The following is a 22582-nucleotide window of genomic DNA, read 5'->3' as shown; positions in this document are numbered from 1 at the left end:
AACACGCCGTCAGAGCATGTTAATGCCACAATCTCTCTCCATTCTTCCAGCAAAGTCTTTAAAGAACCAAGTCTGCCACGTTCCCTACCTCTCTCCGTGTACCCTGGTTCTGCTCAGTCTTCAGAAAATTCAGCAGGACCTCAAGCAAAGTGGGGTACTTCCGGTAGGGCTCCACCACGTAGCCAGTGCTGGCCACCAACTGTCCCAGGGTCCACAGAGCCACCTGGACAAGCAACAGATCATGTGGTTTGTTGAACCAGCAAGAGGGAAGAGAAAGCATGGTTTATACTCTCTGTTTAACTATTCCAATGAAGTGTTAGAGACTTTTACAAGAAAAGAAGTTTCCAGTAGAGGCACTAACCATGAACCTTGAGAGTCTGGGCATAAAAACAAGGCCACAAATCAGTGCAACAATCACTGGATAAGAAGACAAAAGAAGAGCCCCAGTGTTCTCAAAGGAAATACACAATCCTTCACATCCTGAATGATTAATGGGAGAAATCCGACTTAAAAGGAAATTAAGATTGTTCTTAATTTTAGCCTGGTCTCCTAATGACCTTGGTGACCAAACGAAAAGTAGCCAGGGCTGGGGCAGGGAGTGCTGAAGCTCTGCTTGCCTCCACAGCCACAGGCCCGGGCTTTCTTTTTCCCTCTAGGGGCTGGGGTTCTGACAGATGATCTGGATTTTCTGTTATCTGGAGGAAATGGCAGGGTCAGCCCTGAAACTTACTGAGCGACTCCCGGTCAGGATGACAGCTAATTCTGACTCCAGGTCTTTCTTCATTTTCCATAACACATACTTCTGAGTACCCACTAGGTGTCAAGCTCTGGGTCAGGCACTGGCTGGGGACACTAAGTGACGAAGAGAGGCAAGGGCCCAGGCCTCGCAGGGGACTGCTCTGCTCAGTCTGGAAGGAGTACTCACCTGCCTTTTGGCCAACAGAGAGGAGTCCTGGAGCATGTCCATGATGATAATAAAGAGTTCATCCACCCACTTCCTCATCTCTAGGCCACTAACCTGCAAAACGAAAAAGAAGGTGGGAGGTAAGATGAGAAATGATGGAATGAAGAAGTACTTTGATTTCCTTGGAGGCTAAACAGTACTCTTTCCATCCTATGGAAAAAAGCTGCTGTCCCCTTACCTGAGCCAATTCTCCAATTGTAGCCAAGACATTGTTGATCACACCTGGGTTTGGATCAGGGTCTGGATCTTTCAGTTTCAAAATTAAAGCCTATGAAAAGAAGGTATGATAAAATGAATGCAGAACAGGATCTACTAGAAACCTTTTACGTAAGTAAAATTCCCGAAAGACCATTTCAACTGTAGCTTAATTACTGTTATTTATGAATCCAGGATTTCTACAGAATGTGGATTCTAAAACTTTTCTCCATAGTGAGCCCACGTAGACACATGAGAGAGCTGAGAAACACCATGATTTAAAAACATTTCTTGTGCCTCCTCAAATGGTATCTCTGATCATTTGCCCAGATTCACCTACGTTTTGAAAGATTTCACATGCCTCTAACACATTCAGACTTTAAAGCTCATTTTTTCTTCCCTTTGAGGGAACTATTTTATCCCATTATCTACCTACTTCTTTCCAAGCGCATCTGATCATGTGCCCGAAGCACTGCATCTTATCTCTCATAAGGGGAGCCCTTCCGTCAACTGGTGAGATTTTTGCTGATTTTCCACTGAGAGTGCTTCATGTGGCCCTTGACCCTGAGCCTGGGGCCGAAGATGCTACCTATCGAAACACTTCCATTGTCCCAAAGGAGGTGACACAGGGTGACCTGGAGAGAAAGTGCCAGTGTCTCCAGCTGCCATGAGTTACCTTCAGGATGGGCTCCATGTAGGGGCGGATGAGCCGGGGGGCATTGGAGACCAGGTGCCCCAGCATGCGGGCACTCTGCTCTTTGATTCTTCCAATACCGCTGTGCTCCAGCTCTGTCAGAATCTGTAGGGAAGAAAGCCCAGGCGGTAGAGGGAGCTCTAGAGAGGAACGGTGTGTTGAAGAAGAAGCTAGAGGGAGGAACCAGAACTGGACCGCGGATCAAGTAGCCGTTGAATACTCCACGGAGGCAAACAGTCGGGGACACAGCAAAAGTGGGAAGGACTGTGGGAAACCAGTCCCCGCCCCCACAGTCCCATAGTCGTCCCGGAGCATGGCTTTCACAGTGCGGCACAGGGAACTAAGAAAACCAACAGGGACAGTGAGAGCAGGAGTCTGCAGAAACAAGGAATGAAAATCTTTGGGCAGCAAATCACTAAGAGCCTATAAATAATGACAAAAGGACCAGAGAACAGTTAGAACAGCTACGCTGTTGAAAGAAATATTAATACTCAGTATTGGTTTCAGGGACATCTAGATAAACCCAAATAGGAGGGATTCTATCAATCAAATCCCCTTGGACCTTAATGAAAAGGAATAACATGTTTGTTCTGACATCCTTAAAATACCAGCAAATCAACATGTCCTACTCATAGTGACACAGATATAAACAACCTAATATAGACAGATTTCTGGCGAGCTGAAGTTGCCAGAAGGAAATCTCTGGACCGTGAGAAAAGTAGATGCTAACTCTCTACCCAGAGGAGTCTATGATTTAATAATATATTTTGTCTTAGGTTATTCATTTAATAATCCTAACTTTCTGGATCCCCTGGCAGTCTGTTTTCCTCCGTCACAGAAGACAGCAGTGAGAGAGAGGGATGCTGAGAATGGACCCACAAGAGCCAGGAGATGGCTGGCAGGGAGGAAACAGGATTTGCGAGGAGAGCACAGATCTCTGGAGCACCAAGGGCCAAATCAAAGATCCCCAAATTCACTTCCAGAGCCGAGAGCATCACTGTGCCCTCACAATACCCAATGCCCACTCTGATGATCCAGGCATCAGAAAAGGCCACTTAAAGCACATTTGGGCAATGTCCCTTACCAAGGCATGAAAATGTGCAAGGTGACTTGGGAAGGTGTGTATCCACATTTGAAAACAAGGAAAATTAAAAACTTCGGAGTTTCAAGGGCTAAGCTCAGTACACGGTAAATTCATTTAACGGTGCTTCACATTCTCCAAAATCAGAACAATGAGATGGCCTGATAGCCCAACAGTTTATTGTAACCTTCTTGAGGACACAGGCCACGGCTGGCTTGTTCACGGATGTTCCCAGGGCCCGGCAGCACCTAGAACGTGGTAGATGTCCAAACATCTATTGATTGAACGAACATGCTAATATTCTCATTAGGAGATATTTCTATATCATGCTTTAAAGCAGGATTTGGCCAATACTTGAAGAAACAGATTCCAACATAATTTAATCCTCTAATTTATTGACTAATAATATGACTTAATAGTCACTTTACCTTCGATGGATTGTGAATACACAATGTTTCTCTAGGATGAAAGTTACATGTGTTAATCATTTTTCTGTGTTTATGTTCTTTATGTGGGTGGGTCAGGAAGCAGAGGAGGAGGTAGAGACAGGGTGGAGTCGGGACAGGAAAGGACTGGGTGAGCCACAGTGAGACCCAGAAGAGCTGGGTGGAAATAACTCGAGGCAGGAAGGATTGGACCATGCACCAATCACAAGGAGGCCAGACAATTTATGGGGTAGGTGGAGACAAAAACTGGGGAGCCAGGTTTTAGCTCAGATCCTGGGGCGCCTGGCTGGCTCAGTCGGTAGAGCATACAGCTCTTGATCTTGGGGTTGCGAGCTCGAGCCCCACGTTCAGTGTGGAGCCTACTTAAAAAAAAATTCCTAATAGACAGAGCAGCAAGGTCAATCTCAATCTTTGACTCTAGTCCAGCAGCTTAGTTTGGCCTCTGACGTGATTTATGAACCAAAGCCAGGGACCACAGACCAGGGCAATGACTACAAGAAGCAGTGCTGGAACTGTTCCCAAACCTGGCCTCTGTGCCTGACCTGGACTCAGCAAGAGCAGGAGAGTGGAAGGACAGAGAGGTGCTAGGAAAACTGACACCATGTGCAGCAGACCGAGTGGAGAGGGCCAAGGAGTGGGACCTCTGGTGACTTGCCAGGAACAAGAAAAGAGCTGCAGAAGACGTTCGCCTGGGATAAGAGGCCCCCTGGGGTCATGCTGCCAAGAAGCTGGGAAAACATGGACCCTTGGAGCCAAACAGGGCTTTTGTCAGGTATCTCGATCTTTCTCCCCTTCCTTGTCCTCATCTGTCTTTCCCCAAACGGCTCTTCCCCATTGCCTCTAGGTCACACCATTACCTGGATGAGCATCTTGCGCAGGAAAGGCATGACGAAGGCCGGGTTCATGCTACTGAGCCGGCCCACGGTGCAGATGGCCAGCTCCCGGATCTCAAACACCTGGTCGTTCAGGGCCACAAACAGGGCCTGCAAATTCTCTGCCTGGGCCAGGTGTGCATCAAAGCGCTCATCCAGGGACGCCAAGACACAGTAGCGGATGTCAGGGTCTGCAAGAGCAATTTCGCCTTTGAACGCCTCTTCAATGCCATCATCCCTCTGGTCATTTCCCAGTTTCTGACCCACTGCCTCTGGCCTAGTGAGAGGATGCCATGTACCTTTCTCTCATCTAACCTGTCAGCTTTTCCTCTACTCATAGGAGCAAAGACAACAGAACTAAAGACAGATCCTTTTACACCAGTAGGGTAGAGTAGCCAAGCCTAATGCTCTGGCAGAGACATCAGCTGGACATCGGCTTGCTGAGGCTGAGTCTCTAGAGAGCCATGCAATGAAACTGGCTAATTCCAACTGCCCCAGGCGCACGGACTGCTCCTGTCTCATAAACCGTACCAGGATCTGTTATCCCAACCACAAGCAGTTTGCTGAGCACGTCTGCCACCACTTGCACTGCAGTCTGGCTGACCACATGAGCGTGGCCACTGATGAGGTGGACGGAGGGCGTGAGCAGGCGGGAGCAGGTGCGGGCAGCTTCCATGCGGATCTCCTTGTGCTCGCTGTTTAGGAAATGATCCGCACAGTGGCGGACAAACTGGGTCAGAGAGTGGCCTGGATACAGAGGCAGAGAGAAAACAAAATAAACGCTGCGGCTTTGGTTGGTAGGTCTACAACTTGCTAGCTGCATTTTTCATTTCATGGTTACGAATTCAATTTTCCACAAGATATTGACCCAGAATTCTTCTCTTTAAAAAAAGGCAACAAATGGGTTTCCAGTCAGCACAGAGGCGGAAGGGAGGCGGAGGAGCTGAGAGACAGAAAAAAGGCATCCTCCCACCCCCCCATCTTAATCCTTTCTTTATTTCCTTCAAAGAATGAATGATTCTGTTTTATTTTGACCCAAACTTTTATATTCCCAGAGAGTAAGAACAATTCTTGACCAAATTTACCTTGTCTATTTTAGTCCCCAGATTTGAATACCAAAAGAGAGTCTGATGTAGGCTGGGTTTAAATATAGCTACTTTCTATTCATTAGACATAAATTATCCTGGGTGCTGATCAATGCAAGGGACGAACTACAAGAGGGAAACCACAGACGGCTGTAAGCATTCAGATGGCACGTTCAGACTTTTTGTACTTGCTTGTTTCCCCGCAGTCTTGAGCAATACCACCTACATGATCTTAAATTTCAAAAGTACCCATTTTTTCTCTCCTGAATAAATCTCCCTAGGGCACTGATGTGGGTTTATCTGCAGCTTAGAACTCCAAACAGAACTACACAGTACAGCACTCTTGAAAATCACATTGCCATAGGAATGAAACACCTAAAAGTCTCCAGCTTAAACATTTTAAAGCATTAAATACCATCTCAGCTTCATGGACAAGGGGAGGGATTCGGGGGGCTCCATCTCTGACCTTCTCATCTCTGAAGCATTAATTCCTTGATCAATGCATAATTTCCCTGAACACCATCTGCCCTCAAACTCAGGATGGAAGAAAGAAACGAAGAGGCATCAACAATACATGCAAAGAGCTTGGAGGCTGAGCCACTACAGGATCAGCTCCCGGTGTCTCCAGGATCCCCAGCAAGACACCGGAATTCTAGGAGCCCTCATTCTTTTCTTGGGGTTCCCGGGAACACTCGCTATCTTGGCAAGAATGGCTGTGATTCCTTACCTTCAAACTCAAAGCTGCCAAGAGTTCGCAGGGCAAGAGTAATGCTGCCCACATCGCTGGCCTCGGGGAGGGCTGTGAGGCCGGGGGAAGCTAGCTGGTGGGCCAGGCCCTTGGGCATGCCCGGGTGCCGGAGGGGTTTGTGCATCAGGACCAGGGACAGCATCTTCAGGAGCCCATCCTGGATGTCCTTCTTCAGCTGCGGAATCTGACGGCTCAGGTCGTAGAGCACAGCAGTGAGGGCAGGGCTAAGGGGAAGGAAATCAGGTACCTACGGCGCTGCACAAGACGTTTGTCTGTTCTTGAGAAGAAATAACCCTCCTTGTCAGAGAGGGGATTGGGCCCATACTGCGTGGTTTGTTTTTTTTTTTTTTAAAGATTTATTTATTTATGATAGACGTAGAGAGAGAGAGAGAGAGAGGCAGAGACACAGGAGGAGGGAGAAGCAGGCTCCATGCTGGGAGCCCGACGTGGGACTCGATCCCGGGACTCCAGGATTGCGCCCTGGGCCAAAGGCAGGCGCTAAACCGCTGCACCACCCAGGGATCCCCTGCGTGGTCTTTAAAGTACAAAGGATACTATAAAATAGAAATGTCCTGAATTCTCTTGGCCTAGTCAGAGATTTCCAAACAATGTACAGATTTCTAGTCTTTGCCAGGACTTACTAAATATAATCTAGACACTGCAGAAGACCAAGGCTCAATAAACAATCTGGGAAGCAAACTGAGAACATTATTCTTACTTTATAGCTTAAGAGAATGCAAGTGAGAAAAGCTAGGCAGTTTCCCAATGGTAACATAAACACCTGCAAATATCGCTCGAGGACTTCTTATGTGCAAGACCCAGAGACCAGAGTGACTGTTCCATCAATTCTTTCACTTAACCCCCTCGACAACCCCGGGCAATGGGAGCTGAGATTGTGGCCGCTCTTCAGGTGAGAAAACTGAGGCTCAGAGAAGTCAAATAACTTGGTCAGGATCACACAGCTAACTAGAGATGGAACCAGGATTCAAAAACCAGCCTGTGTGTTTAGCGTGAGCTCGCCTGCCCATCCAGTTTACCATGCAGACACCCATGCACAGCTCTCTCTCAGTGCCGTCCTGATGCTGCGGGTCAAGGCTCACACTACCTAAGATGGGAGAAGCTCGAGTTTCTGACACCCACCTCAGTCCCACTGCCAGCATGGGCTCCAGCAGCTCCTTGATATCTTGTTGGATGCCCGGCCCCATTGCCCGGGCCAGCATGCTGATGCAGGTGAACACTGTGGCATCCACCTGCATGGCCTTCTGTCTCCTGCAGAGGACCAAAAACGTGGCTACTTCAGACACAATGACATGGTGTGATGCCCCACCTCAAAATCGCCTTGGGGCAAGGAGGGCAGGTGATCCAGGCAGGGAACTGACAGCACAACTCTAGGGGCCCACGACACTGGAGACACTGGAGACTTGAATTTAACAACAATCCAGCAGATGGCAGTCGTGTGTCTTAAGGGGCCCCTTTCCGGAATTTGCACACAAGGCACCAATTAGTGCGGTGCTGGCCAAAGAACCTATTTAGGAAGCAAACCGATGTGTGTATCAAGGGCCAGGGTGTAGGGTGCATCCATCTTATGGGAAGAAATCCTTCTCCCCACCGTGAGAAGGCTGGGCTTTAGAATGCGGAGGCTTATGCTGTCACCAGAACGATCCTTGCTACTAACACAGCTCTGATCAACACTGAGCTGCGCACTGAGGGTTTTTCTTGTATTTTATTCACCTAAAGGTTCTGAAGGGTGGAATATTGCACCCAACTTCAGCAATCAGGAAAAAGGGACCATTAGTTCCCTTCAGTTCCAGTCCAGAGGCTCTCTTTTTAGGTCTTACATCAAAAGACCTCTGAAAGCCAGAGAAAACAGCAAAACTAGGAGATTCCCAGTTAATAACAATATTGAAAACAGCACTGGCACCTAACGTGTCCACAGGGTATCCAATTTCCCCAAATGTTTATATATCCATCACTTCATTTGAAAAAGGTTGGCACCCAACCAAGGAAGGGCTGGGCGGTGAATGATATGCTACCCCCTGAAGGTTAATGATGCAGAGAATGGGCTTAAGCTCCATGGAAACTGGGCTGGAGCATCCCTTCTCTCCGACCAAATGGGGCAGACGGTGAAATCATAATAGGGATGCTTACTTATGGGCAAAGTCCTTAGGGGGTAGGGCTGCACGGATGATGTCCAGCACACGAGGTAAATAGACCTTAAACTCAGATCTCACAGCCACGGAAAGCAGCCCCAGGGCTTGGAAGGCTGCTGTACGTTCCTTCTCCTTCTTGACGCAGCTTAACACATGGTTCATGGTATCTTGGAGGTACTGGGTATCTGATCACAAGAAAGACAAAGCATATGGGTCAGGGTTAAGGTTGGTGTATATATTAAAGGTCAGAGTTCCTGTGAAACACTTAAATTTAATAAATTAAAAGCGCAACGCCTGGGTGGCTCAGTCAGTTAAGCATCTGCCTTCAGCTCAGGCCAAGATCTCAGGGTCCTGAGATGGAGCCCTGTGTCGGCCTCCTTGCTCAGGGGGGAGCCTGCTTCTCGCTCTCCCTCTGTCTGCCCCCTGCCTGTGCTCTCTCTCTCTCTCTCTCAAATAAATAAGTAAAATCTTTCAAAAAAAAATTAAGATAGCTTGTTGGAAAAAGATAAAGAATTTCGAGGATGTATTAACCAAAATCTTATGCTTGATAATCACTCATCGGATATATCTTTTGGAAATATTAGAAATAGAAAAATTTTCCCCCCTTAATTAAAATACACACACACAAGATCTTAAAGGATCTCCAAAACAATAATATTGCATAATTGTCCCCGTTAGTGCTATACTTTGAGGGAAACACTATATGCTCTTATTTAAGAAACCTATATTAAATCTTGCTTAAAAACAAAGAGACAATCATCTAAACGATTTTATGTTACATTGAAATTTAAAGCAATATTGAATACTGTTTGCAATAAACAGGCCATTCTACCCAGCTTAGGCTGGGAAATCACTTTGCTATTACCCAGAGATTTCTGTTAGAGTTATATTCAATAGAACAAGATTTAGTCTGTAATTTGGGAGGCCACAAGTGTACTTTCATTAAGTTTACATCAGCCAATGTGCACGGGTAGGCGATTCTTGGGCAATTTAAGCCAAAGCGTTATTATTCCTCTGAAGGCTGGAATTTCCTGATTTTTGCCTCGCCTCTATTTCTTCCCCCTCCATCTTGCCGGCCTCAAGTCTGTGCACCAGCAGAACATACGTAGCAGTAGGGAAGGCAAGACCACACATCCACTAGAAAGTGAGGGGTGCGCAAGGCCCCCCAGAAGCACATTTAGGAGGCAGTGGAGTCCCAGACAGCATAGACGCCTCCCTGCATTTACTCTAATAAGAAAGGTCTTGTCTCGTGGCTCTCGTGATCAAGTGACGCTGTGGCACTCTGTGGCTTGAAAACAGAAGAGCAAGTGACGTAACCTTAAAATCAGAGCATGCTCACGAGGGAAAAGGGACCTCTGCACGGGGACAGCATTTCAGCAGGAAAGGAGCTTAACCCAGGAGGGTGATGTCCTTTGCCCGACTCAGCATCCTCAGACACTAGGAATCTGACACTGTTCTCAGGGTGCTTGAAAGGCCCACAGCCTGCATCGTTGGAAGTTCAAGCAATGACTTCCAAACTGCAGGTCTTTAAAAAGTGGCACTTTCCCAATGGGGCGTGTGCATGGAGGCTGTCCAGGCTGAATTTCCATGACACATTTTAGTGTATTATTTAATAAAACAACAAAAACCCACATCAAATGCCTAAACCTAGGGGACCTCTGAGCCTTGGTATCCTTGCTCCTAGGCGGTCCTTTGAACTTACTGGGGTAACTTTGATCAAATTCATGCCAGACTTTGATCAAATTCGGCCTAGTTATTACTTTCTTTTGAACCACAGACGTTCAAACCATGGTTATTTAAAGCTCTACTGAACAGGGGCATGTCTGGTCAGTAAAAAGGAGAACAGCTGCTGGGCACCAGGTAGGAAGAATGGAAAACTGGAAAGATGCAGCTGATTTCCATGATATCATTTCTCTCTGCTTCACTGATTTTATGTGGCTAATTGTCTCATCCTTACTTAACACATTCTAGTCTCACTACAGCACACTGGACACCAACGATGTATTTTTCTCGTTTCATCTGGGTGGTGTGCACTGGGAATGGCATCTGCTGAAGGTCAGGCTGACCTTGCCCTTCCACTCCTGGCTCTCATTTGCTCCTGAATCCTTCTGAAGCACAGGCAAGGTGCACCCCAGTGAGGTGCAAAGAGAAGCTCAAGACAGGGTCTCTCCACTCAGCAAGCAGGGAGGTAAGATAAGGATATTAAGTACAAACAGGCAACTGGAGTATTATTATCATTCTTGCCCTTGACCTTACTTCTAAAATGAATCTGAAGGAGGTAGAGGAGGCAGTAAAAACATAATAATGGTTCCCATCCACTGGGGCTTACTCCGGCCCTGGGACTAGGTGTGCAGCCATTAACGCAGTTCATCTTGCAAGGCAAGGACTGTCATTCTCATTTTAGGAGTCAGGAAGCAGAGGCCCAGGAAGGTCAACCTGTCTGGAACCTACAGTTAAGGACAGAAGCAGGATTCATCCCAGTTCTGATGCCAAACTTTCCACAGCTGGGGGCTATAAAGAAAGGTTGGGGCGGGGGAGAGTGCTTCCAGCTGGAGTCACCCAGGAAGGCCGTAGGCAGCAGCCAGCGTCTGAGCTGGGGCAGCTCCACGGCCAGGATTCCCACTGCCCAGGGAAACCAGGGCAGGAATATGGGAAGCCGCAGTCCCTCATCCCTCAAACCTGCCTCCAGCACCTCCAGTCCTTCCTCCCTGAGAGTGCGGAGGCAACCACGTCAGGGGCAGAGGCAGGACGGTCACCAAATCCCCCCGTCCCACAGAGAGGCTGCTGCAGGTATGTAAACCCACACTGCCCCTCCTTTGGTCTCTCATGACAGGTAGGCCTGTCATGAACTTGTCTTCCATACATGCAAGCTGCTTGGTTCCAGAACTGCCTCTGTCTCCACATTGTGATTTCTGCCTGTGTCTGCTGCCTGAACGTGGCGCGGCCGAAACCAGACGGGAGGCCAAGGCACCCAGACCAGCCCCGCAGTCAACGTCACTTCAAATGAGAGCAAGCGTGACTCTCTGACATCGCTTCCGTTTGGTTTCCCTTAAACGGGTAATGACAGGACACGTCCGCGACATCCTCACCTGTGAAGGCAGAAGGTCGGAACGCGGCCAGGCGGGGCAACAAATTAAGGATTGTCATTTGGATCAGCGAGTTCTTGCTGTTCCTGCACTTCAGCACCCACTGGCACACCTGAGAGAGGAGGACGCAGGGTCGGTGAGGGAAAGGGACCGCGGAGCCTGGGGACAGGGACGGGGCTTGGGGGGCAGCTGGCCTCTCGCTACTCACCTGATCGAACTTCTCCTCCATCAGGTCTCGGCAACACCGACTCTCCACCAGGGTGGACTTGGCTGGGCTGGGGGAAGCCCCGAACCCCATGAGGCCTTGGTGAGAGCTGTACCCCAGCAGTCCCACCAAGGCGTTGGACTGCGGGGGCTGGACAGCCTGGAAACTGGTGAAGGGCGTGATGTGGCGAGGTTTCGTCCCGAAGCCCATGAGGTCCTTGCAGTACTTGTCGTGCACCAGCTGCTGCTGCGTGATCTCCTCCATTTCTTCTCTCAGGCGCTGTACGGGGGGAGGGGGGGTCACCTTTACTCACAAGTGCCATGTGCTGAGCCACCGTGGGGTCTACCGGGCGACGCGTCTGCCCCACCCTGAAGAGGGACTATTTTCAAAGTGGGGGGTGCCCACCCCTATCTCTGTGGATTCCCCAGAACCCCGCAGGGGGCCTGGCTCTGTTCTAATTCAGGCGGAAGAGCACCACCTACCGAATGAGGAAGCAGTAGCAGGGGGCTGGCCGCCAAGGGTCCCTCCCCGAGTTGGGGCAAGCGGAGGAGTTGCACAGGGCCGTGACCAGACCGCAGGCTGCGGCCAGGAAGCCTCTGGCGAGGGCGATGCACAGCCCCACGCCGGGGTCCTGGCGAGGACATTCTCTGTTTCCAGGCAGAAACAACTTGGGCAAGTAATTTTCCGGGGATCTGAGACGCCGTGGCAGGAGGGGGCTAACCTGACTGCCTGAGAACTCACATCTATGTCCTTCGCAAAGCTGCTCAGTCACTGTCCAAACTGAGGAGGACATGAAAACGCTCGTTTCTCTCGACACAGATACTCTCGCTTTTCAGAGATCTTCCGCACTATCACGATCAAGATCACCCAGGACTACGAAGCTGCTACGTCGGCTGGTCAATTCTCAGTCTTCGTCTAATCTGACTTACTTCTGCAGCATTTGATCCAGCCTCGTGTATCCTCCTCTTTGAAACTCTTTCTTCCCTTGGCTTCTTGGATCCCCTGCTTTCCCGGCCTCTCCTCCCCTCCCAGAACCACGGTGCTCCTCCTCTCCCGACCTTAGCTTACCAGGCCCCACCTCTTCTCCAAGGACACCAGTGCTCTGCTGGTGGACATCCGGTCTCTGGACTTGGAAGTCTCTTGAGTCACGACTGTGCTGGTGACTCCCAAGTCAGTGTCTCTGCCCAGATCCCCCCGGAATGACTCACTTCTCTGCTCAGATGCCCAACAGGTATCTCAAACTTAACATGTTCAGAAGCAAACTCCTGACCTACCTCAAACCTGCTCCTTCCATCTCACTCCTCCCGTCTCAGCAAATGCCACATTATCCCCCCAGTGGCTCAGGCCAAAACCCTGGACTCCTCTCTCTCTCTCCCATCGACCCCCAAGTCCCAAATTCAGAACCCTGCCACCCCTTGGAATCCAACGTAGATGCTAAAAGTCATGCTTCCATAACACTTAAAAGCAAGCCAGTGGGTATATAAATTTGTTTAAAGAAAGCTATTTACCTTTTGAATACTCTGCATACAGAAAACCAACCTGAGTGATGCATACCAAAATGTAAACAACAGTGGTCAACGTTGAGCATTGATTTTAATTTTTAAAAACTCTACCAGTACTAGATACTGACTAGAGGAGAGCTTTGGGAAATAGAAATGAGCAGCCTGCACATCTCCCACTAGGGTGCAAGCCACAAAAGTCCTCACTAAGTCCTTCCTTACTGGACTCCTGGCATCCGCACGTGCCCTGTCGACAATCCACCCAACATGGTAGCCACAGCAATCCTTCTGAAACACGAGTCACAGGTCACTCCAATGCTCAAAACCCACTAACAGCTTCCCACTTCACACACACAGTCTGTATGGTCGCTCCTGAGACCCTACACAATGTGCCCCTTTCCTTACTCTAGGTATTCTTCCGACTCCATCTCCTGCCTCCCCTCTCCCGTCACGCAGCTCAGTCCAATGAGCTTGTTCCCCTCCAAAGGCAGCACGCTGTCGTCCTGAGGCCTCCGTGCCTGCAGAACCAGCTGTCTGGGTCTCTTCCCAGGTATTTATTTGTACGGCTTCTTTCTTACCCCCTTCACAACTGTGCTCAGAGGTCACGTTTTACAATGAAATCTTTGATCCATGCTGGCACTCCTGGTCCCTGTCCCTGCCCTAATTTTCTCCAGAACGTTCATCACCATATGATATACTACAGCTGACCCTTGAACAACAGGAATGTGAACTGCACTGATCCACTTACATGTGGATTTTTTTCTTCTGTAAATACAGGACTGTAAACGTATTTCTCTTTCTTAAGAGTTTAACAGTATTTTCTTTCCTCTAGCTTACTTTATTGTAGGGACACCGTATATTATACACATAACGTATAGAATATGTATTGATTGTTTATGTTACCAGTAAGGCTTCTGATGAATAGTAGGCTACTACTAGTTAAGTTCTGGGGAGTCAAAAGTTACATGAGGATTTTCAACTGCATGGCGGCGAGGGGGGGGGGGTGGGTGTTGATGCCCCAATCCCCACATTGTTCAAGGATCAACTGTATATTTTTTTGTGTATTATCTCCTCCTTCTAGAATGTTTTATTCACTGTTGCATTGTTCTAGTTCTTAGGACTTGGTATAGCTGGCTCACAGTAGGTACTCAGTATTTGTTAAATGAATGGATAAGTTATGGAATCATACCTGACATCCAGATAGTTCTTCAGAATTTACAAAATTTACAAAGTACCATTTCATTTAAATCTATTTAGGTGATGGGGCCTCTGGGTGGCTCAGTGATTGAGCACCTGCCTTCGGCTCAGGGTGTGATCCCAGGGTCCTGGGATCGAGTCCTGCATTGGGCTCCCCGCGGAGAGCCTGCTTCTCCTTCTGCCTGTGTCTCTGCCTCTCTCGGTCTCTCGTGAATAAATAAAATCTTAGAAATAAATAAATAAATCTATTAGGTGACACTGTGCTGTTTTCCTAGAAAAAAACAAAGATCTCATGGCTGTGTGGGCTATGGTGGAAAGCCCACGGATACTTGGGTGGGGAATCTGTGAGGGCTACCACTTAGGGAATACCAACTCCACTGGGTGCTGTGCTAGGCCTTGGGCCCTTCATGTATACAGTCGACCCTTGAACAATGTGGAGGCTAGGGGCACAGACATGCTGTATGGTTGAAAATCCATGTGTAACTTCTGACTCCCCCAAAACTTAACTACTAACTGTTGACCGGAAGTCTTACCGATAATAAACAATTGGTTAGCACATATTTTGTGTATGTATTATATACTGAATTCTTATAGTGAAAAAGCTGGAGAAAAGAAAATGTTGTCAAAAAAACCATAAAGAAGAGAAAATATATTTACGGTACCATACTGTACCTTTCAATATCATAAGTGTATGTCATCTATGGATAAGATGAATCGTCTGTCAGTACCTACACGAATACTGTCCTATTTGGAGCAAAACAACATAGACGTTTGAGGTGTTACTAACACCAGACAGCAAAAATGAAAAGATAGTGTGAAAAAGAAATTAGTATTTATTTACAGATACAACGATTCAGGCACCAATAATGAAAAAGCAGCAGTAAGATTGTTTTAGACGGTTGCTTCGTGGTAACCTAGTTTATACCCTAATGAATGAGTCCTTATCACATTTTTATCACGTGTAGCACCACAGTCATATTTCATAACTTTATTGGGAACACCGATACATTTTTTTAAAACCCACTTACCTGTGATGATAGGTTGATATGCAGTTTCTCCAATTATGAGGGAGACATACTGTACGGCAACGAAATTCTTTGAAAGCTAAGTTACAAAACAGTAAGAAAACCAACACATTACTGACTTTAACTTTATAGCAGACATCGCTCACCTTACGCCCACACAGGGATAGGCTGTCTACTTCCACACGAGGTCTCACGTGATCAATTCGCAGGCAATGACACAAAAACATCTCTCAGTCTTGCCGTCCGGTCAATAGATTTCCACACAAAGACTCACAAACACACAGCAAGTTTATTAACCGTCTGGCACAATGACTGTTTACGACCCCCTAGCTGGCAGAGGCTCACGGCGAGGGTCTGCACCTCGTGGGTCTCACGGTGAGTAGGCTGAGGCAGAGGCGGGCCGGCGTGCTGGGTGGCAGCCGCGGAAGACGTGGGAGGGGCAGCAGGAGACTCGCACGCCCTGTGCAACGTTACAGAAATGCATCCTAGCTCGTTTGACTTTTTTGCTTTTTCACTTCTCCAGGAATGTCTTTGTACTGCACTGATCCTTCTTCCACGGTCTGCTTCACTTTTAGTGCCTGTATCATAGAAGGATCCCTGTCATAAAGGAAGTCAAAGCAGTCCTGAACAGTCAGCTGCCTTCTGCGTCCTGGCACTGCGGCTTCCAGGTCTTGCTCCTCCTCATCCGGCACCGGCTCGGAAACACTCAGCCCCGACAAGTCGTCTTCTGTTCATTCCTCTGGTGTGGCGTCTACTAGCTCCTGAAATTCTACAGAATCCATATCGCCCTTCAGCCCCCCACCTTTTTTGCCACATGCACTTTCTTCCAATCCTTTTCACGGTTTCCTTGACTGGATCTGCCGTTAAGTCCTGTGAAGTCATGCGCGATATCTGGCCAGTTTTCTCCAGCAGGAATTTCGTGTTTCAGGCTTGAAGGCATTTGGCTTTTTCTACAACAACGATGGCATTTTCAGCGGTGTAATCCTTCCACTTTCCATCAGGGTCCTCTTCCACAGTGTTGACAATCCTTTTCATACAGTACCATGTGTAATGAGCCTTAAAGGTCACGACCCAGACCTAGAGGCTGAGTTAGAGATGCTGGGTTTGGGGGCAGGTAGACCACTTCGAGGACTTTGGCGTTAAACTCATGAGCTTCAGGGCGGCCAGGGGCATTGTCCAATACCAACATTGTCCAGTATCAAAAGAACTTTAAAAGGCGATCCCTTATGGGCAAGGTGGTGCTTGGATTGAGACAAAGCGTTAAGGGAACAAATCCTGAAAGAGAATTTTTGTGGTGCTTGTAGCTTCCCTCAAAGCTCGAGGGTTAGCAGCTTTCTAGATCAGGGCCGTCCTGATCATCTGCTCCACTGTGTAGCACAGTGAGAGAATGAGCCTGCCCCTGCCTGCCTCAAATCCCGGTGCCTGTTTTGCCTCCTAATAAATGTCCTTTGTGGCATTTTCTTTTCCAGAGTGGAGCATTTTCGTCTGCATTAAAGCCCGTTCAGGCACATATCATTTCCCCTCAGTGATCTTCTTTATGGCACCTGGGTCAGCAGAAGCGGCTTCTCCTGTTATCTTGACTTTTTTTTAAGTCGAACCTCTTTCCAAACTTATCAAACCATCTTCTGCTGGCATTCAGTACTCTAGCTTTCAATACCTCGCCTTCCTTTTGCTCTAAGTTGTCATATAATGGTCTCGCTTTTTCTAGAATCGTATTAGGGGGTTCAAGTATGCCTTTCTTACAGCAATCCTGTACCCACATAAAAGCTGCCTGTTCAACATGAGATAAAACAGATTTCTCAAAAAGTACAAGATTTTTGTGCCTGTTGGCAAAGCTGAAGCAACAGCTTCACGGATTTCCCTTTTCTTTTTTTGCAAGGGTCCTTATGCTGGATTCATTTATCTTGAAATGGTGGGCAGCCACAGCTGCAGAGCTCAATCTGCAGTGCCTATCAAGCCATTCAATTTCTTCTTATAATGTCATGACTCTGCTCCTTGGGAGAACTTCACTAATGGCACTCGTTACGGGTTCCACAGTATTATTCAAGGTCTACGGTACTGCACTAAACACGATGAAAAATACATGAGAAGTGCGACAGAGCCCTTTTTACTGCAATGCGCAATTTACTGGAGGGGCCAACTGTGCACACAGATCAGCCGTGCACAGCGGTTTAACCAGATTCTCGCAACACGAGCTCACCGCGACGGAACAGAAGGTGGCTGCGGAATTACTACAGTGGGACAGCGTGCGCCACAATTAATCTTAGGCAGTTAGGATTTAATGTTGTACCTTCCTATTTGCTCACATTTCTCTCGACTGCAAACGGCGCCATGTATAGTCTGTAAATGCTGGTGTGCATAAGTTTGGGTAAATTTTTAATTTCAGTAATAGATTTGTATATATTTTGTGGTAGTAAATAATGTAACAGCCTACTATCTACTTGTATTTTATGCATTCATGACATATCGAACTTTTTAACATTTTCAGTATTTCTAGGCTACATGGGTCATCTGTGAGTTTTCAAATTGTCACGGACCTCCAAAAAATTTACCAATATATTTACTGAAAAAAAAAAAAAAAACCCACATGTACATGCACCCGTGCAGTTCAAACCTGTGTTCATCAAGGGTCAATTGTATTTAGAAACCTCACAGGAGCCTAGTAAGGTGGATGAGATCCCCGTCAAAAGCAAGGAAATATGATGCATAAAAAAATAAAATAATGTACCCAAGTCCACGGTATTGAGAGGGGTGGGGATTCAAAGCTAGACCCCCGTGTTCTACAGATAGAGCAGCAGGTGCTGCCCCGTATTTACAGCACTGCCGTTACCAAATGCCCCCCCCCCCCCACTGGGTGTATTAAAGCAAGAAGCCCTGCGGCAAAATTTCACACCAACTCACTCCCATGCAGGAAGACACGATGGAGCTCTTCACCAAACATATCCATCCTGAAGCCAGTGGACTCACGCTGAATCTACTCTGCGTCCGCACTGCCAACACCAGTGGAGGCCACCACCATCACCCGCCCAGACTACTTCAGTAGCCTCCCAGGGCAGCCGGGAGAATGGGCCCCAACCACAAGGACTGCAGCTGACCAAGGGCCCCACTGTGACTCTGACGATGTCACCATGTTTGTGCCACAGCCACGCCTGCCGCGGTCGGCTCTAGCCAATGACAGCACGCATGAGGAATGCTGGGCGGGCCTCCCCCAGAGCCAACTGTGGCCTGAGGCCCCCACGGGGCGCTGCACGGTGGCCCAGCATGCTTCCAGCCCACTTTGCTTCACTGTCTTGCTCACTCAGAGCCAGCGCTGCCCTGCTCGCCAGGCCCTCCCTGATCCCTCCCCATGTTTTTTCCCTAACAAAAATGCTTACACTCTTAACCATACCCCCTTAACTAGTCTCCTGCTTCCTACCTGCCACGATGCAAGCTTTGCCCCACAAGCCGTCAATGATTATTAAAAATGGAGGCCCCCACAGCACTGCCCTGTGTACACACCTCCAATGTTTGCAAGGAGAATCAAAGCCAGTGTTCACCACGAACCCGAGAGGCCTCTGAATGTGTCCCCTCCCCTCTCCCCTGCTCTCCTGCACTGACCACATTCCCCTTCTTTCTGTTCCCTGAACTTATCAAACTCTCTCCCACCACAGAGCCTCACCCAGAACACAACCTCCCTGCCCACTGCAAGGCTCACCCCTCCACGTCATGCGGGTCTCAGCGCCAATGGCACCACCCAGACAGGAAGCCACGCCCTCCCCCTGCTGCCCTCCATCTCATTACTTCATAGGACTTTCTGAAGTGACCCTGTTTACTTGCTTATTGCTTGTTTCCCTTACAAAACATCCTCTGTAAGGACAAGGATCTCGCCTGTCTTGTTCACAGAACGGCATGTGGACGCCAGACTCCCTTCTGGCATGGCTTCTCACCTCTCCCTCCATGCTGCTGATTCGGACCAACTCGTTGAGGATCAGCAAGGCTCCATGGATGCGATCATCCCGATTCATGCCCTTCTCCTTGGCCAATGTCTCATCAAACCCTTTCTCTGCTTCTTCAAACGTGTGCTATTAGAGATACAGAATGTGTTCATCAGCCAATGTCCAAAGGTAGACAGAACATAGGCCCACCCCCCTACACAGGGGGTTCTGCGGCTCACTGGCTTGTGCCAGCAAATCAATGACATGAATTTACCAAGCTCTCTTGTCCAGTTTACCTTCAACCCAAACGATACCATGACTGTCCTATTTAACAGATGAAAAACAGAGGCTCAAGGAAATTAAATGACTTGTCCAAGGTCACACAGCCAAGCCAAGCCTAGAACGCCGGTCTCCAATGCCACAGTCAGAGCTGTCTTTGTGGGACAAGCTTCTTGGTTAGGTTTTCTTGGCAGCAGCAATTGGCACAGGGCTTATGACACTGAAGGAGAGAGAACCAGCCCTTTCTAAATCAGTATCACTATGTTGCTGCTTCTCCGATACCCACTTTTCTATATTTTAATATCTCTGCGAACTCTTACAATTGTTCATAAGAAAGCAGTAAGTTATAGCTTAACTGTATCATATTTTCATTTTTTTTTTAAAGATTTTATTTATTTGGGCAGCCCCAGTGGCGCAGCAGTTTAGCGCCGCCTGCAGCCCAGGGCGTGATCCTGGAGACCCTGGATCAAGTCCCACGTCAGGCTCCCTGCATGGAGCCTGCCTCTCCCTCTGCCTGTGTCTCTGCCTCTCTCTCTCTCTCTCTCTCTGCCTATCATAAATAAATAAATCTTTAAAAAAAGAAAAAAGAAAGAAATCACTGGAGACCAATGCGACTGTGACACTCGCTCTGTGGCAAGGGCCCCCACTTCAGCCAGGTAATTCTGTCTGTGAATGTGCTTTTGCAGGTGGATGGGATCGCGGCATGTGCTCACCCGATACCACTGAGGCTTCTGCATCTCCTTCGGCTCACGCTGGGTGGTGAGGATCAAACAGGCACGAAGGGCAGCCACAGCTCCCTCACGGATGGCCTGTTTGGGGTCCCATACAGCCACAAAAATGTTGTCAAAGAAGGGTTGCACTTGCTGGAAGAAGAAGGTGGGGACGCTGACAGCCAGCTCACGGAGAACTAGAACCTGGGAGGAAAAAGCACACGGAGGACCCTCATCTGTATCAGAGAGTTTAGCTCTATCCCAATATGGCCTCTTGTTGTCCCGGGGCGTGTATATGTATCAGGAAAAGAGCACACTTGTCCACCCTTCCAGCTAGGAATCTCTGAGGACCTAGGAGTAAAGCAAAATTGATCAAACATCTGTGTTCGTTACACTGGAGTATTTATAAACACGGGATGCTTGTCATCTTAGGACATAAGCTCTGGAAGGCAGATGTGTTTTAGACTTTGTATGCTGCCCTGCTGACAGCCGAAAAGCATCGCCAGAACACGGCAGTATCCAACAAACATTTATTGAATGAATGTTCAATATTTAATCTTGCTTTCGTGTTCATCTGACAGTGGAAGAAACTAGAGGTCAGAGGTTGTTTCAAGCTTCAGACTTAGGAAGGACAAAGCTGACTTGAAGCAGACTTCAGGTGTCTATCGCTCCCCCAGTACTGGGACCCCTCCTTGTGGGGCTGGCTCCTAAAGAGGGGGCCCACAGCAAAGATCCAAATGACGCTCTGATCCTCAGCACACACATTCCCAGATCCTTTCCCTTAAGGACAGACTCTCCCTCATCTTGCAGCCTGAAAGTCTGTCCCTCAAACCAGCCTTTTCCAGGGATGAACCTCAAAAAGCAGTGGGGATATTGGGGTTCCTGGGTGGCTCGGGTGACTAAGTCTCTCTTGATCTCATCTCAGGTCTTGATCTCAGGGTCGTGGGTTCAAGCCTACAATGGGCTCCATATTGGGTGTGGAGCCTACTTAAAAACAAAACAAAAAAACCAAAGCAGTAGAGATGCACTACAAGAAGAGGATAAGAGGCTCCTACATCCCCAAGTGAAAAACAGCCAATGGGGAAAAAGGAAGTTTGGGTTAGGTACCAACCAATCAACAAATGCCTAAAAAACAGACAAAAAGGGCGCCTGGGTGGTGCAGTTGATTAAGCATCAGGCTCTTGGTTTCGGCTCAGGTGCTGATCTCAGGGTCCTACGGCTGAGCCCTGCCACTGGCTCCACACTCAGCACAGAGTTGACTTAAGCCTTTTCTCATTCTCCCTCCAGCAAGCCTCCTACGCTCACACATATTCTCTCTCTCTCTCTCTCAAATCAATAAATAAATTTAAACAAATAAGTAAAAAAATAAATAAGGAAGGCCTGAAAGGAGGCAGGCCACTGCTTCCACTGGAGGAACTGAAGGCCCTGCTGCCCCGCGCCTCCCCTCCTCCTCGTCCTTCTGTATTCCTTCAGTACCGTACAGAGACCTTGACGAAGACACTGATGGGAAAGTACAGAGCGGACAGTTGTCTGGGGCTTTGGAAGCCTTTTGGCTCGCGGCTCTTTCCCTTGCCTATGGCTGAGGTGTGCCTTCTGTTTAGGAGGCAATTTTGATTCTAGAAAATTAGACATCAAGGTAAGCGCTGCACTTAGGGCTGCCTCTCAAGCAACAAAAGAGAACTTAAAGTTTGCCCTTCAGGTTCGGAGCTCAGGGCAAAAAGAGAAAGGGATTCAGGACGAAACCAAAGGCCCCTGAGAAGCACAGTGCCTTTGCCTGGAGTGTCCCCTCCTTTGTCTGCCTTTCAGCGACCTGAGCCATTGTGTGGAGGACCCCGACACGGCGCCACGGCTCCCCAGCCAGCTGTGCCCCCCACACCCTCACCCCCGCCACAGGCACTCACAGCTGCGTGTCTCCGGCCCTCGTTGCGGTCGGCGCCCAGCCACTCCAAGGCTCGCTTCACCTCAAACTCCACATACTCAGCCGTAAAAGTGTCCCCTGCCATGGCAAGGCGGCCAATGGCCTTGGATGCCATCTCCATTACAACTGGGTCATTAGAGGGGAGGAGGTTCCGAAGATAGTTAGCGAATCTGCCAATCCGAGTGGCATTCCCACCTTCCACTCCTATGAGGCTGGCTGGTTAAGAGAGGAAGGCAAAAGGTGAGGATAGGCACATCCTGTCTAGGAGCGTGCCCTGCCCTGAAAGGAAGGCTGGCAAATGACCCCTTCCTTCTACCCTGAGCACAGAAGGCAACTCCCAGATGGGAAGGATGCAGATAATTTTCACTTAAAAGCAACAGATTTGATATTTGTGCCAGAACTACTTACGTAAAGCAAAATAACCTCATTTTGGTACTTAAAATTTGTTTTCCCAAGAAGAAAAAGGAAGCAAACTAAGAATGAATAAGAATTCACCAGACCAGTCCCTGGGACT

General features: G+C 48.4%; 1 protein-coding gene across 2 annotated transcripts in view; it reads right to left on the bottom strand.

Annotated features, from left to right (window-relative positions):
* MTOR (mechanistic target of rapamycin kinase) overlaps nt 1-22582 on the bottom strand; it is a 120087-nt gene that overhangs the window by 94040 nt on the left and 3465 nt on the right. For both annotated transcript variants that reach the window (XM_025477154.3, XM_049107286.1), the window contains exons 4-17: nt 22052-22284; nt 20154-20354; nt 19174-19308; nt 11530-11805; nt 11325-11433; nt 8234-8420; nt 7226-7354; nt 6065-6309; nt 4784-4999; nt 4238-4443; nt 1836-1958; nt 1143-1232; nt 926-1018; nt 89-223 (exon numbers count right to left, since the gene is read on the bottom strand). In XM_025477154.3, the coding sequence (XP_025332939.1) occupies nt 89-223; nt 926-1018; nt 1143-1232; nt 1836-1958; nt 4238-4443; nt 4784-4999; nt 6065-6309; nt 7226-7354; nt 8234-8420; nt 11325-11433; nt 11530-11805; nt 19174-19308; nt 20154-20354; nt 22052-22284 (2378 nt within the window). The remainder of the gene's footprint in view (nt 1-88; nt 224-925; nt 1019-1142; nt 1233-1835; nt 1959-4237; nt 4444-4783; nt 5000-6064; nt 6310-7225; nt 7355-8233; nt 8421-11324; nt 11434-11529; nt 11806-19173; nt 19309-20153; nt 20355-22051; nt 22285-22582) is intronic.

This window comes from Canis lupus, chromosome 2, assembly GCF_003254725.2.
Source record: "Canis lupus dingo isolate Sandy chromosome 2, ASM325472v2, whole genome shotgun sequence".
NCBI lineage: Eukaryota > Metazoa > Chordata > Mammalia > Carnivora > Canidae > Canis > Canis lupus.
This window is presented reverse-complemented; position numbering and strand designations above follow the sequence as displayed.